At 44.9% G+C, this 16,594-nt stretch overlaps 1 protein-coding gene across 1 annotated transcript in view; it reads left to right on the forward strand.

Annotated features, from left to right (window-relative positions):
• The window catches only part of LOC110298270 (putative DMBT1-like protein), a 242,950-nt gene that overhangs the window by 5,088 nt on the left and 221,268 nt on the right, over positions 1-16,594 (forward strand). Inside the window, exons 2-5 of the mRNA XM_029480049.1 lie at positions 1,984-2,082; positions 8,852-8,884; positions 12,225-12,254; positions 14,435-14,497. Coding sequence (XP_029335909.1) covers positions 1,984-2,082; positions 8,852-8,884; positions 12,225-12,254; positions 14,435-14,497 — 225 coding nt within the window. The remainder of the gene's footprint in view (positions 1-1,983; positions 2,083-8,851; positions 8,885-12,224; positions 12,255-14,434; positions 14,498-16,594) is intronic.

Below are 16,594 nucleotides of genomic sequence, written 5' to 3' on the forward strand. Positions count from 1 at the left end.
TCTGGGGATGCCTCCTGCCAGCTGTGGGTCTGGGGATGCCTCCTGTCAGCTGTGGGTCTGGGGAAGTTTCTTGGCTCTGTGTGTCCTAAGTTTCTTATCTGTGAAATGGTAATGGAAATGATGATAGAGTCTCTCTAAGTCAGCTCAGAATAGGGAATAGACGGTGCTTAGACTCAAGGGGGCACACCATGAGCATTGAATAAAGGGCAGCAGTCCCGACTCTGGACTCCCAGGAGCCTTAGAGATCTCTGCAGTCTCTTCTTGCTGCTAAACTCGTACCTCTGCTCAGTGGGCTGTATACTACCTCATCTGGTTATTCATCTGTGAAGAGGGCAAAATGACTGGGTCACTTGATAAGTTCCAGAGCATTATCAATGTGAAAGCACAGCGGCACGCCTAACAGACAGCTGGCAATGAATTAGGCTATTGTAAAAGTACCATGATCCAACTGCACCCTAGGACTGAATTCTTGGTTGTCTACTGAGCAGAGTCACCTTCCAATGGCTACAGTAGAGATATGGGCTGAGTGACAGATGGGTTCACCAGGGGGATTGCTGTGGGGGACAGCCTTGGCTTGCAATTAATGATGTTAGAGAAAAGTTATTGCTTTTGTCTAGGAGGAGCCATGAAGTAGTTTAAAACAAAACAAAACAACAACAGCGAAAACAATAACCCTGCCATACTTATTCTGAGTAGAAGCCAAATATCTTTTTGTTACCCAAATCTGACAGGAGCCTGATATAGCTGTCTCCTGAGAGGCTCTGCCAGAGTCTGGCAAATAACAGAGGCAGATGTTTGCAGCCAACCATTGGGCTTAGAGCAGGGGTCCCCAATGGAGGAGTTAGAGAAAGGACTGAAGGAGCTGAAGGGGTTTGCAACCCCATAGGAAGAACATCAATATTAACCAACTGGACCCTCCAGAACTCTCAGGGACTAAACCATCAACAAAGGAGTACACATGACTCCAGCTGTATATGTAGGAGAGGATGGTCTTGTTGGGCATCAATGGGAGGAGAGGCCCTTGGTCCTGGGAAAGCTTGATGCCCCAATGCAGGGGAATGCAGGAGTGGGTGGGTGGATGGGGGAGCATCCTCATAGAAGCAGGGGGAGGAGGAATGGGAGAGGGGGTTTCCAGAGGGGAACCTGGGAAAGGTGATAACATTTGAAATGTAAATAAAGAAAATACCCAAGAAAAGAAAAGAATTCTAAGAATGCAGTGTAAATGGCAATAATGATTATCTTTTTTTTTGAAAGTAAAATAACAAAACTTTATATGAAAAAAAAAGAAAAAGACAAAAACCAGGGCCAGACCTTTAATCCCAGAGGCAGGCAGATTTTGTGAATTCAAGTCAGTCTGGTTGGTCTGCATAAGGCCAGCCTTGGCCATATAGAATGACATCATCATACAAAAGAAAGAAAGAAAGAAAGAAAGAAAGAGAGAGAGAGAGAGAGAGAGAGAGAGAGAGAGAGAGTAGAAATTTTAAAAAATTAAAATTAGGAAAAATGACCATAAAGATCCTTCCAAATGAAAAAGGATAATGAAAATTCAATAAAAATAGATTTTTTAAGAAAGAAAAAAATGTTTTAAAAAGCAGTCCAAGAACATGGAATTAACTAAGAGCAGAGTAGAATTTATGTATGAACTGTCACTTCCTTAAAGAAAATACAGCATCCACTACAGACCACTAGAGAATCATAACAAAGAATACTGGCTGACCCATTGTCAAAATAACTGAAATTAACTCAGAAATGACAGCAAGAAGAATTTTTAAACCAAGTATACTCCAAATCAGAAGCTTAAAGAAAATGGGTTCCAGGGCACCTGATCTGTTCCCATTGGCACCCTGCTCTGGGTAGCTGCGAATTCAGATCCCCACACCTTGCTCTGCTGGGCTGGGGATTGGTGGGTTTGTAGCAAAACCCAAGAGGTTTCCATGAGACCTGGGTCTCATGCAAGGCTCTGACATGGCCGGTGTATCTCAGCTTGTTACAGGAGGGACATCAGCGGGTCCGGAGCAAGGCTGGGGAAGGAACGGCCTAGGAGAAGCTCCATCCAAGGCTTGTCTGAGGAGCAGCAAGAAGGTAAGTCCTAGCCAGACAATGCCTATGGCCTGCAGTAGAGGGGTTGGGGGGAGAAGGGAAGGGACATTGAGATGGGAAGACACCAAAGCCCCCAGGGATAGACAGTCCACACTCAGTAGGATGAGTCTCTATCCTCAGCCATAAACACACCCCAGTATTCTTTGTGCCCAAGACAGAGATACTGTCAGAACCTTCTCTGCCTTCTTGGTTCTCGGCATAAATCATGAAGAGTGTTCTTAAACGGTGGAGCACAAGGCAGCCACTCAAGAACTTGTAGACTATACACAGTCTTGGGTCTTACCCTTAGACATGGGTGCACCCCGGAACCTCCATATTTAACAAGCTTTCTCAGAGATGGGAACAGGTCCTATCCAAGGGCCACACTTTGAAATCCTGCGCTCTGGTGACTGGAAAGAGGAAAGCTACCAAGAGACCTTCCGCCCCCTCTCCCTCCCATGCCAGAGCTTTCCCTCAGCAGTTTGGGAAATATCTAGCAAACCTCATCTATGTAACTACTGGCTCACACAATGGAGATAGTAACAATTTTTCCTGAGTATTCCCCTGTGCCCGGTACCACACCTGCATTGGGCTCACGACCACCCTTTAAGGTGCGCACTGTTTTCTTTTGCAGACGAGGAAAACAGAATCCGAGTGGCCCCACATACACTGACTGCATAGCTAGTGGCTGACCCAGCCAAGCCCCACCTTTGGTTGTTTTCTATCCACTGTCCTAGCAAAGCTTGCTGCCCCTGAGAACCCTGGGTGAGCCAGTAGGCTGCTACCTGGCTAAGTGCAGGAAGATAAAACTGGGAGTGCCGGGTGCCAGCAGAGGGCAGCACTGTCCGGTGCAGAAGGCACTCCACATGCACTCACCAAGCGTTTGCCTTGGTGAATGACCCAGGAGTCCAAGCAGCCAGTTTGGACAGTTTCTGTCTTCTTAGATGAAGATTTCCTTGCTGGAGTGGGTGGCGGTTGGGGCAAAGAATGGAAAGGGACTGAAACGGACAAAGCAAAGCCCTGTGGCTTTCCTATCCCAGCAGGACCTAAACTTGTTTAGGGAGACCTAATGGGTTCCATTCTGGCCCTCATTAGCAAATGCTCTGACACCAGGAAGCTGTTGCTACTGTCACCCTTTCCTCCCTGGTATAATGGGACAGTGTCCCTTGTAAAGATGTAAAGCAGCAGTTCTCAACTAGTGAGTCACGATCTCCACAGGGGTCACACATCATATATCCTGCATATCAAATATTTACATTATGATTTATAACAGTAGTACAATTACAGTTGTGAGGTAGCAACGAAATAATTTTATGGTTTCGGGTCACCACAAAATGAGGAACTGTATTAAAGGGTCACGGCATTAGGAAAACTGAGAACCACTGTAAAGGGTTCAACCAAGCACTGGGAACACGGGCGGGACTTCCGGGAAGCTGGTGGGGAAGTGACTCTGTTTACCAACACTCAGGTGGGGGTGGGGAACCTTTCTCCCAAAGACTGGCTTCCTGTGCAGCTCGTGGAAGGTTCTAGCAGGTGTTCTGGCCGAGTGGAAGTGTATTTTGAAGGTGTGTGGGGCACAGTGTGCGACGATCTGTGGGACAAGAAGGAAGCACAGGTCGTGTGCCAGCAGCTGAGCTGCGGTGATGCCGTGTCCACCCTGGGAGAGGCTTACTTTGGCCCGGGCTCTGGCTTCATTCTTCTGGATGACGTGCAGTGTTCTGGGACCGAGGTCTCCCTGGGGCAGTGTTCCCACGCTGGCTGGTTCGTCCACAACTGTGGGCACGAGGAAGACATTGGTGTCATCTGCTCCGGTAAATTATTTTCCATCTTTTCCAAGAGTTGATTTTTTTTTTTTTTATGTTATCCAATCATTATCCCTTTTCCCCCGACCCAAAGGAAACATTTGTAACATACTGTCATGTGGGATCAAAAGGCCTGTCTGCTAGTGGTCCTGGGCACCTTCCGAATGACACTTGTGTGGTGTGGAGCCTCTCCTTCATGGGGTTTGGGAAGCAGCTGGATGTGAGCCTTTTATTCTACTCCAGTCTAACTGCATCCACGTAGATGGCCAGCAGTAACACTGGAGAACAGCCTGGGAATGAAAACACTCAGGCCAGCTGCAGGGTTCTGGATTTTCATACATCCCAGTGGGAGAGCAAATTTCAGGACAGAGACAGTAGAGCACCAAAGGATAGCCCTTCAAATTGTGGGCCCTGAGGGATTACAGGAAGGCACCCCTGGGTAATCCTCTACTAGTCCTCTCCCCACATTCATCTATCTGCGCTTGTTGGGGCCTTGCATATCTTTTAACTTTTCTCTAATTAAACAAGAGTGATCATTGTGACGGTAATCATTGCGACCCACTACCCTGCCTTATAACCCGAGAGCCAGGCTGACAAGAACACAGTCTGCTTTGGGGAGCCATGAAGCTTTTGGAGATAGAGTAGATCTGTCCCTGGCAAACCAACTGTGGGTGACAGAGCACGATGCAGAGTTGGGTAAAAGAGAGAAGAAAGGCCCGATCCTTGTTCACCAGCTGCTAACTGGTGAGCCAGAGACCCCGTCCCAGGTCTCCTCTGCTCATATTTCAGGAGATTCAACCTCCCAGGAAGCAGGGACTGAGGCGACATCCACTGGTCAGGAGTTAAATAGTCTCCTAACAAGCAATTTCTGCAGAAGGCTTGGTCAGTTTAGTAGTGACCATGTCTCTGGCTCCACGGGATGGGCCAATGGTCTTTTGCATATGCCCACTCCTATCAAAAGCGGCAGGTCATTCTTGGTGACTGCAGATGTCATGAACCCTGTCCTGGTCAGGGCCTTCGCCCTGAAGGGAGCTTAGAGAAGCCCTGGTCCATGAAACCGCCATTCCTAAGGCTTCTCTCTAGCCTTCAGGAGAAAGATAGCCTTAGTTCCTCATTCTAAAGCTTGCTTTAAGGTTGAACCGTGCTACATGCTTTTGAAAGCACTTCCTGTGAGCCCTTGAAGCTACTCTGGGAGCAGAATTCACATTGGGCAGCCTGGATGGCTTGCTGCTCTCTGAGGCTGCACATGCTGGGATCAGGTCCCCTTGGAGGTGTGGGAGGGGTACTGAGAACAGCCTAGTTAGCAAATTAGCACAAGCATAAACCTTGCTTTGTGGGATTTTAAAGCCCTTCTCAAGTATATCTTTCTGTGGTTGTTCTCAGCTAGAGAAGACTTTGTGCCCTAGGAATCATTTGGAAATTTTGATCGGCACACTGGGTGATGCCCCTGGTGTGGTAGCATCCAGGGACATAGTTAAGCCTTCTACAATGCACAGGATAGCCCTCTCTTTCAAAGAATGTCCCAGTACAAGATGGCAATAGTGCAGAAGGTTTAGAATCAAGCATATGAAGGTGGGGATTAGACTTCAGTAACTAGTTATGAATTAATAATGCATTAATAGTTGATTAATAATTACTTTCAAAGCTATCGGAAATTGTCTGCAACTCCTTGTCCAAGTGTGAGCCTGGGCTGGCACTTCCCAACAATTTTATCTGATTGTCTTTCCTATTGATTAAAGTTGATTAAGTTTGTCCTGTAATTTTTTGTAAATATGCTATTTTGGTGGCTATGAATTAGAATTTGAATCATAGCATGCCTTGTATTCTGAGGCCAGGAGTAACAGGTCTCTGACTGGTTTTGCCTGAGAGACCGCCTCAAAGCCTAAATCCTATCTGCTTAAGTGGCTCTTTGCAAATACTGATTTTCTTCTCCGTCCATACCACTCAGGAGGCTTTGCTTCATTTTTCTTGTTTTGAAAATAAAGAAACCAAAATTAAAGGACAAATCAAGGTCTAGATGAATACCTTCTTGACCAAGGTCACCCACCACATATGTGGACCAGAGGTATCCATAACTAATGCCCCTTTTCACCATCAAATATGCTCACAGTTTGGAGAAGATGCCCTGAACCTTAGAAAAATGTGTAAGCATTCGCAGTTGTCTTTGTTGCTCTGCTAGGTGTCTCATCCGTATCATCTATTTGGCCTCCCCAGAACACACACACACACACACACACACACACACACACTCCACGACCTGACAAGATCCACAAGTATAGGGAGAACCCCAGCTGAGTTGTTCTGGTTTCTCTAAAGCAACGCCTTCATCATCAGAACCCACTCTTCCTTCTCCCATTCCAACTCCAGAAGTGCCCACATCTCCTGATACAGGCAGAAAGACAAAGGATGCTAACTGGGAGAAATGAGCAGTTGGCTTGTCAGTGAGAGAACAAATGCCAATGAGCTGATCAGAAGCCTTACTTCCCAAATGGCACAAGCCCAGGGTTGCCTGGCCTGAGCAGAGACTCCGAAATCCCATTCTCTCTACAAGTCTAAGAGAGACCAAAGTTGCCTTTTTATATAGAATTTGAAATAGCTAGCACAAGCTAGCATAAATCCCTTAAGAAACTGCACCTGTTTAGCTGTGGCCATTCCAGCTCGGCAAACGAACCCTCACTGAAAGATGTGAGCACAATTCACACTACCATGTACGCATCCCCACAAACACTGAACAAAGGCAGATGAGCTTCCCTTCCCAGATAGCACTGGCCTTTCTGCACTAGCCCTGTGTAACCAGTTCTCAGCTGAGCTTCCCACTGAGCTCACAGTGCAACAGCAAGCTGATTTTTCCCTCTCCCTACCGACTCACTTTGCATTCTACCTTCTCTTCCTCATAGAATCAGAACACATTCTCATAGAAAATGAAACTTCAAGAGATGTTGGTAAGAGCAAAGACCTTGGCACCCCTTTAATAGAGCACCCACAAGCTCCCCCAGTCACTTGATTGCATTCACTACCATAGCCCATGTGGGAGGCAGGGGCGGGCAGGAGGCAAACAATGGATTTCAACAGAAGGACCCAGCAAAAGAAAGAAAAATGAAAAGGCTTTAACCATGTAGGTAGTATTTCACCCCCAAACTGCCTTGTTCTGTTGCCCAAACATATTTCAGAGGACTCTCGAGGAGAAATGCATCTACCCTGGCAGATTTTAATTCACAGATGCAACTGAACTCAGATTGCCTAAGGAGACTCCTAACTTGAGACAAGGACAGAAAGGGGAGTCCCAGGATAACGTGCTTAACAACCGAGTGTCTTGATGTCCTCCATTGCGATACCACAGGAGTGCTTTTATAAAAGCCTCCGACTCTGCTGCCTTCTGGAAGGCAGTGAATTGGTGCACATCGTTGTCCGATATGTAAATGACTCTGAGCAGCCTGAACACATCACTTTTCACTCCTCCTACTGAACACTCTCTCTGCCTACACACAGTCACAGTGCCAGCTCATGCCCGCTCTGTGGGATGCCACACATACTTGGATGGGGGCTCTTTGCGTGGTAATGACATCTTTTTATTTACTTTGCTCTTAGATGCTGAACTCTTAACACCATTTCCTGGTGGTGAGTTAAGGTTTCCTAGCTCCTTGTGTGATGCGAGTTGGCGGGTATCACATTTCTAACTAGTGGGTAGATCTGTAGCCACATCAATCTTACTGGATAGAACAACTTCACCAGAGAATCCCTGTGTACTCACCCCACTTTGTTTTGATTGTCTTGTCTTGCTTACTGTGTTGAAGGAAGTTCTTCCCTCTTCCCAGGTGCTCTTGGTCCAAGTAACTCCTTCCTGCTCCTCTTCAAGCCTTGAGTCCTTTGTCATTTAGAAGAGACATCACTGTCCCTACCACCTGTTACCCACTCTCAACCCGTTACCAATAGCCACCTTTGCTTGTTGGCACTTGGCATGCTTGCAGAACTCCATTTAATTCTACACTAAAATGACTCACTATAGCAAAGTGGTAGCATGGCCAGTGGGTCCTGCCTTAAGGATTGAATGTCCAAAGACATCTCACAGCTCTTCCTGAAAATCCTCACTCAGCCAGGATGAGTCAGAATTCATCTTTGCTGCTAGACTCTGATCTCTGTGCCAAAAAGGTCCAGGTCCATCCTGCTAATGACAGGATCCCCTGTGCTATCTACTCAGATGTAGTGTATGTGAGTGTTTGGTGTTATATTTAGGATCCTAGGAGACCCAAGTAGAGTAGCCTCTCTCCAGCAGTATTTTGTACTTTTAAGATTGGCCACAGCTGCAGCTCACGAATGGGTCAGGACGGTGCTCCGGGCGCGTAGAAGTTTACTACCATGGCCAGTGGGGCAGGGTTTGCGATGACCAGTGGGACCTACGTGAAGCCGACGTGGTGTGCCGACAGCTCAACTGCGGGCGTGCCCTCGAAGCCCCAGTCCAGGCACGATTTGGTGATGGTCCAGGGGAGTTTCTGCTGGATGAGATGGACTGTACTGGGACAGAGAGTTTTTTAGGGCAGTGTCCTCATGCTGGCTGGCATCTACATAACTGTGGTCCTGGAGAAGATGCCAGTGTCATCTGTGAAGGTAAGGACCACCTCTGTCCCCAACAGTGCACATCTTGTGATCAAGATTGCACCTACACCGATGCCTCTGGCACCTTTGTCTCCACAGCTGCAACCCCAAGTTGACCCTGCTGCTTGGGTATGCCAGATGTAAAGAGGCACGAGTAATTTGAGTGCTCAGGGCTTTGAGCTCAGGGTTTTTAGACACTGGGTGTTGAAATAGATTTTATGCAGAAAACAGTGGTAGCCACGGACGGTTCCATCATAAGGGTTTCAAGACATCTCATAAAGAGACAACCTCTGAGTAACCAGGGAATGAATCTGATGTGATTGCCATTAGCGCTTTATTCCAACAGCCACTGAAATCTCAACCCCTTCTCCCTGCAGGACATGGTGAGGAGCCAGCAGCAAGGCCTCAAGGTAGGAGTGTTTTCATGGAGAGCTCTTCTACTCATCCTCATCTGATGCCGACTCCTTAACACTTGCTGAGCTGAATTTGGAGACTGTGTGGTAGACTCCATACTTAGTCACCCCTCTGTCAGGTCTTTCATTTGCGGCAGTGACAGTAACAGGCCATTTATGTTCTTCTTAAAGAGGAGACAAAAACAACTGCTTCACAGTAGTCCATCTGAGTTGAAGGTCATAGACTTGGAACAATGACAAATATGAATGCACTGAAGTGTGTGACAGTTCTGGGGGGAGGCTTTACTTGTAGAGTCATCTCTTTTTTGAGTCTTAAGTTCAGAGGCCAGAACCCCTTTTGGAACATTTAAGTTTTACAAGCCAGATGCTGTCGTGGTATTGACTAAACAGCTGGAGGCAAGATGTCAAACCATCTTCAGGCAATCACAAACTCACAAGTCTGTCTGATTCCACATAAAAGTCCTCCTGAAAAAAAAAATCAGGTTCTGGAGCTGGGTGATGGTTCAGTAGGTAAAAATTCCTCCTGCACAAGGATGAAGACCTAGCATGACTTATTTAATTTCCATAAGAAACCTACCTACGAGTTGGTGCTTTTTAAATATTCATTTTACTGGTAACAAAACAGATTCAGAAAATTAATCCAATTTCCCTGAATGACATCACTAACTAGGCAGGGGAGCTGTGGAAGTCGGTTGAATGGGATTGTGTGTAGCTCGGCTTTGGTGGAGCTGATGCTGCAGTCAGTCTCAGTCTCCCTGCAGTTAGTGTCTCCGCCACCCCCGAAGAATTGGAGACCCTCCTTCTTTCCCCTTCTTCAGTCTACTTAACTAATAACCTCAGAAAATTCTGTATCTACTTTCAAAGTATATGCTAAACTCTTCAGCATCTCTCAGACCCAAGATGGCCGTCCTCCCGAGTTTTGTCATTTTTCTTCCTGGATGGCAACAGTGCTCTAAGCAGCCACCTACCTGTTGCCATCCCACCATAAACTAAATTGGTTCACTCCTTCAAGCTCAAAACTGCCCAAAGGTTGCTCCCATTGCTCCATTGCTCCTCTCCTCCCCTCCCCTCCCCTCCCCTCCCTGACTTTGTCTCTCTCTGTTTCTCTGTCTGTCTCTCTCTCTCTCTCTGTCTCTGTCTCTCTCTCTCTCTCTCTCTCTCTCTCTCTCTCTCTCTCTCTCTGTCTCTCTCTGTTTCTCTGCCTCTGTCTCTCTGTCTCTGTTTCTCTGTCTCTGTCTCTCTGTCTCTCTCTCTCTCTCTCTCTCTCTCTCTCTCTCTCTCTCTCTCTGTGCATGTGTGCGTGCACATGTACGTTTAACTATGCAAGTCATGCAGTCAGGCTGGCCTGGAATTTAGAATGAATACATATATGCCTCTCAAGCTGAACTCAGGATTGTCTGGGAGCTAGGATTAGGTTAAAGGTATATCACTCAAAGGCTCCCATTTATGTCTCTGATCACTAAGGAAACACTTTATCCTGCATTAGATCTGCCTTTACTCTTTGTCCAGGTCCTAATGGACAAGGTGGTGTTGACCTAGGACCTGCCCTAGTTCCTCCTTCGGTCCCAAACACCCTTTTCCCCCTTCCCATTTCTCCAGACTCCTCCCCGTCATGTCTCAGATAACGTACCACTCCCACAGAGAGAGTTCCTTTGAACACACAATGCAAACATACTTTCTCTCAGTCACATTCTATAAGATCCGTCTGTTTCCCTCCCACCTGAGACAGTCTTTGTATTTTTGCTTTAATTCCTTGTTGGTGAAAAAGGCTGTCTTCTCTTTATCTGAGAGGCAAGAGCAGTTCTGGACGGCAAGCAACAGCTCTTCTGTAGATACCAATGGAATGAAAAAAGTACAGGTATATGCACAGCATTCTAATATGTGGCGTCCCAGACCAATGACCAAGGGCAGCCTTCTCCTCTCAGCACACACCACTTAGCAAGTAGAGAGAGTCTTATTATGCAGGATTTTCATTACCCTTCCAGTGCCAAGAGGCTCGGAGATTAAACAGTCAAATCCAGTAATTAGCTAAGGGCCAGTTGGGCATTTTGTGGTTTTACTTTTTATTTCCTTGTATTTCTAATTTTCTGGTTTTGCTGTATACATACACATACACGTTTTACTTCCAACTATTTGAAATCTATAGCCACACACATATGTATAGTTATATACAGATGGTCTCTACTTATGTTGCCTTGATATGTGTTCTTGACTTCATGGTTGTAAAAAAGTAGCATGCATTAAACAGAAAATATGCTTTGGTGCTTTGCATTTTAAATTTATCTTTCCTCGGTCACCAGAAAGCAATAAAATCATTTTTCCTTATACTGGGGCAGCCAGTCAACCATATGACATTGTCATTTTTCTTCCTGGATGGCATACAAGATGATCAGTATCTGTCTGCAGGGTTCTATGTTGCTAAAGTTTGAAGTTTGATAGATTACTTATATTAAATGAATTTGTCACGGATGTGCATGTTCTCGTGAGTGGGTACACACTTGTATGTGTGTGTCTGTGGACATGTATGTTTGGGCACATGCATGTAGAAGAAAAATCCTAAATGTCCTTTCTCAGAGCATCATCTGCTTTGTTTTTGAAAGAGGGACTCTTATTGGTTTGGAGTTCCCCTAGTAGGCTAGGCTAGCAGGCCAGCAAACCTCAGAGATCTGCCTGTCTTTGCTTCCCCAGAGCTGGGTGACAAGCACACACCACTCCATAAAGCTTTTCATTTAGGATATTTTAGCCCAAGATATTGTGACTCATGGTCTTTTTCGGGATGTAACCACATCATAAGTCAACATTAGTATATAATAATCAGACATATACAATAACTATGATACATTATATATCATTTGCTACAATTGAATTATCATATTACATTATGTTATGATATGTGATACAATATAGTAGCATTCTTTGGAGTAACTAATCATGTATAGAAAAGATGAATGGAGTTGTCCACCGAGGGTCCACTAGCCCTGAGGAGAGCATGAGATGGGGATATATCTCAGTTGTGGACATGTCACCATCCTCTTACTTTGTGCCTAGTCGAGAATAACCGTGGAGGACAGACAAGTGGCCCTGAGTTCCCGTGGTGACAGGCTTACTCTCGGTTATTCCAAAGAGCCCCACGGAAGGCGTTACCCTAGAAAACCTTCAAAGCAATCAACTCAGCAAATATTTCTTGGACTCTGCTAATCCCCAGAGCCTACATCTCACCAAGAATTGATTTCCTATTTTGTTTTCCAGACCAATCACATTAGACTAATAAATACAGCAAATAAAAGTCAGTCAACTGAGTTTAATAAGCTATATCTTGATTTATTTGTATCACCAGGTGATGGAAATCCAGCCAGCATATTATCAGGTAGGTGATTTATTATCATCCTCCTTGTTGTTGCCGGTTCCTCTGGGAAGATCTGTTTGCCCATATAAATTCAGGAGAGAAGATGATGGTCAGTTGTGTTCCTGAGAGATTCACCTTAACCTGCCCTGGATATTGAATTTGTGTGGAAAAGATCTCCAGGGTGTCACTGCATAGATTCGCTAACTGCCTAAAAAGAGATTACCTTCATTTTACTTTAGAAACCATTAGAAAATGTTTCCATCCTCCTTAGAAGGGGGAACAAAATACCCATGGAAGGAGTTACAGAGACAAAGTGTGGAGCAGAGACTGAAGGAATGACCATCCAGAGACTGCCTCACCTGGGGATCCATCCCATAAACAATCACCAAACCCTGACATTTTTGTGGATGCCAACAAGAGCTTGCTGACAGGAGCCTGATATAGCTGTCTCCTGAGAGGATCCACCAGTGCCTGACAAATACAAAGGTGGATGCTCTCAGCTAACCATTGGACTGAGCACAAGGCTCCCAGTGAAGGAGCTAGAGAAAGGACCCAAGGAGCTGAAGGGGTTTGCAGCCTCATAGGAGGAACAACAATATGAACCAACCAGTACCCCCAGAGCTCCCAGGGACTAAAACACCAACCAAAGGGTACACATGGAGGGACCCATGGCTCTCACTTCATATATAGTAGAGGATGGCCTAGTCGGTCATCAGTGGGAGGAGAGGGCCTTGGTCCTGTGAAGGCTCTACGTCCCATTGTAGGGAAAAGCCAGGGCTAGGATGCAGGAGTAGGTAAGTTGGTGAGGGGGGGCGGGGGTGAGATGGGGGTTTTCAGAGGGGAAACCAGGAAAGGGAATAACATTTGAAATGTAAATAAAGAAAATATCTAATTAAAAAAAAGAAAATGTTTCCATTATATAGTTTTCTAATTAATTGACCAGTTGCTCTGGGAACATACAAACAAATCAATTTTGGTGAATGATATGTTTTAAATTTTCTTTGGAGGAAGACTCATTTCCTCACGTGTTGGCCTATTGTGTAAATTTGCTACGACATCTATAACAAACTGTCATAGTTTGATGGCTGAAAAAATGTAGGGTTTCTGTTTGTTTGTTTTATTTTTTGCCCTGTAGTTCTAGAGTTCCTAAATCCAAAATGGGTTTCACTTACCCAACAGCAAGGTGTCATCAAGGCTATGTTTATTCTTAAAGGTCTTGAAAAGGAAGAGCCATTTCTGAGTTAATGTTTCTTATCCTGTGGCTGAATGCCTAACACAGTAAAGAGGAGCGATTTCTTTTGGGTCACAGTTTTGAGGTATAATTCATCAAGGTAGAAACGCTTCTCAGTTTCTTTTTTGTTGTTGTTGTTGTCATGATACAATACTCTGACAGAAGCAATTTAAGGGAGAAAGGGTTTTTGAGCTCACAGTTCACAATGTAGTTCATTATGGTGAGGAAATCAAGGTGGCAGGATCTCGGAGCAGCCGGTTACATCACATCAATAATCAGGAAGCAGAGAGTGATGACTGCATGTTGCTGCTCAGCATCCTTTCTTCACTGATGCAATTCAGGATCCTAGCCTAGGGAATGGTGCTACCCACAGTGGGCAGTGTTCCCATCTCGGTTATTGCAATTGTGAATAACATCTCACAAGTCCATATTCCAGGTGAGTCTAGATTCTGATAACAGTCAACAGTGTGACAACAGATAGTTTGATACCCCCAAACAGTGCTGCACCTACACACTAGTACAAACCTAGAGGCAAAGTGACACCTATAGATAGAGTGACAACTACAGACACAAGTACAGCACCTACAGATAGTGTGATGCCTACAGACAGTACAATACATACTAACAAAAACCCCAGAAATGAAACACTGAGTAAAATAGGCATAAGAAGCAAATAAGAGACCTTGAAGGTCTGTACCATCAGACTAGTTCTTAGAGGGAATATAGTCATCACTGGAGAACATCTACTACCTGCATTTGGACTTCAAGGCTGGCAGAGACAGCATAGGGAACATTGACTGGGTCTAGGAGGGGCAGTGAGTCAGTGGCCAAGAGGTGGGTTAGCATTTTTATCTCTAATTTGTGGGCACTTCAGAGCCAAGGGAAGCTATACCGTGTGAAGGGAACCCTGCATACTCACTGCCCTTGGATCATCATAAATACTTATTGCTAAATAATTTTTTTACTCCAGTTTTGCCTGCTGCCATCTCCACTCAGCCATCTTCTAAGCTTGCCCCGAGTTCCTCTATATCAGGTAGGACCCCATCACCACCATCACTGAATTTACTGTGGTTTCTCAGTTGCCTATAGTGGTGGGCAAAGGTTTCACAACCACCAGCTACCAATAATGCTTCACCCGAGGTCATGTGATTTGAGGGGAATGGGATTTAGGTAGTCTGGACTCAACCTTGGCCGGCTTTACCTTATGTTTGACTGTCTGTAATTTTACTGCCAACAACATTGGAACTCAGGGCTTCTCGTTTCTCAAATGAGAAGCATAAGATTAACAGATGCAACTGTGCTAGATATAGAGAAATTACCAAAGGGTCACTTCACATGCTTGGAACTTAAAAATAAAGTAGGGCACATGGCAAATGTCAAAGGGGATCTGAAATAGGAATATGTAATTTTCTCCAAGCTGGTGAATTCCAGGAACACCTCTACCTGGTCATAGTGGGCTGAAGTCACCATTACAGTCTAGACTCAGTTATCACTATGACAATTGATGTTCTCTCATCATTTGTGGCAACTGGCATTTCAATAGTACAACTGCATACATCTTCACATGGCAAGGCTGGTGAAAAGTAGCCTTCTGCAGAATTTCTGTGGATCCCGAGTGGAGGAATCACAGTTAGCAGGACTGAGGTGTATACCAAGACACACTGGGTCTTTGGAAACTTGGGGAAATGGGACACTGATGACCAGCAGGCTTGAAGCTTCTATAGCAACATAAGTGAGTTCCAGAGAGCTACAGGATGTTAACGTAGTGTTGTACACTTACAATCTGTGAAGGCAGCAGATCTCATTAAAATTTCTTGCTACACACATACTCGGGGCATGAGGAAACTTGGAGGTGGGAGATAGATTAATTCTCTTGATTATGGTGATGATTCCTTCCACAGATGCATTTTGGATCCAAATTTATCAGTCTGCATACACTGAAATCAGGTGCAGGTTTTTAGCTATCAATTTTACCTCAGTGAAGTTATTTTCTAAAAAGTTACTTAGGATCTGGGGAGATGGCACAGTGGGTAAAAGTATAGTCTAAGTAAACATCAGGAGCTGAATTCAGACCCCAGCACCTTCATCAGTAACTAGATACAGTCACACATGCCTATATGATGCCAGAGGTATGGGGTGAAGGGAGGGGCACAGATATAAGGATCTGTGGGGCTTGCTGTCTGTTATTCTAACCCCATGTTCAGTGGAAGATCCAGTCACAACGGAATAAGGTAGAGAGTGACAGAGCAGGACACCAGATGCCCTCTTCTAGCCTCGTTATACATACTTGAGTGTATCACACACACACACACACACACACACACACACACACACATACACACATACATGCACACACACACATGCATACACACAAAACATTTTAAAAGAGTACTATAGAAAGAATGTTGATTGCATATTTAAATGATAATGCTTTAGATATGTTAAGTTATATAAGACTATTAAAAATAAATTCTTCCTGTTTCTTTTCTTTGTTTCAACTGTGGTTATCAGAAATTTCTAACTAGATTTGTTGCTTTTGCCTAATTCTGTTAGATAGCATTACCTTTATGACTTTTCATCCATGAGGTCAAATGTTTTCAGTTCTTTTTCATCTTAGTTTCCCAACAGCTGTATGAGAAGCCTCTTTAGTCTCCTTTCCAGCTGATGAGACTCATGCCAAAATAGGTTTAATATTTTCATCAAGTCCCATGAAGTGATAACACCATCAGTCTGACTATGGCCTTAATACTGTAGTTTCCAAAGCATCATGAACTACAGACCCCATGAACATCCTGTTAACTCCTTGCCAATGGGTCAGGCATGCTGCCTGTTCAGGAATTCATAGGATCCTTTGGAGATGAGGGAAATTAGGATCAAGGGGTTTATTACTGAGTGAAGCCTGAATGTTCTCACTCTGGACCCTCTGTTAAACTCAGATGCTCATCACCTGTGATGGCCTTGGACCCCAGTATAGCGCACTGAAGATTTTTATTTCTCTACAGCCACTATGAATCCATTTGTTTTCCTGATGATGTGTCTTGGGTGCAGAATCTTAATCTTCTTCTGACTACATACACACACACACACACACACACACACACACACACACACACACACACAGAGAGAGAGA

Source organism: Mus caroli, chromosome 7 (assembly GCF_900094665.2).
Source record: "Mus caroli chromosome 7, CAROLI_EIJ_v1.1, whole genome shotgun sequence".
Lineage (NCBI taxonomy): Eukaryota > Metazoa > Chordata > Mammalia > Rodentia > Muridae > Mus > Mus caroli.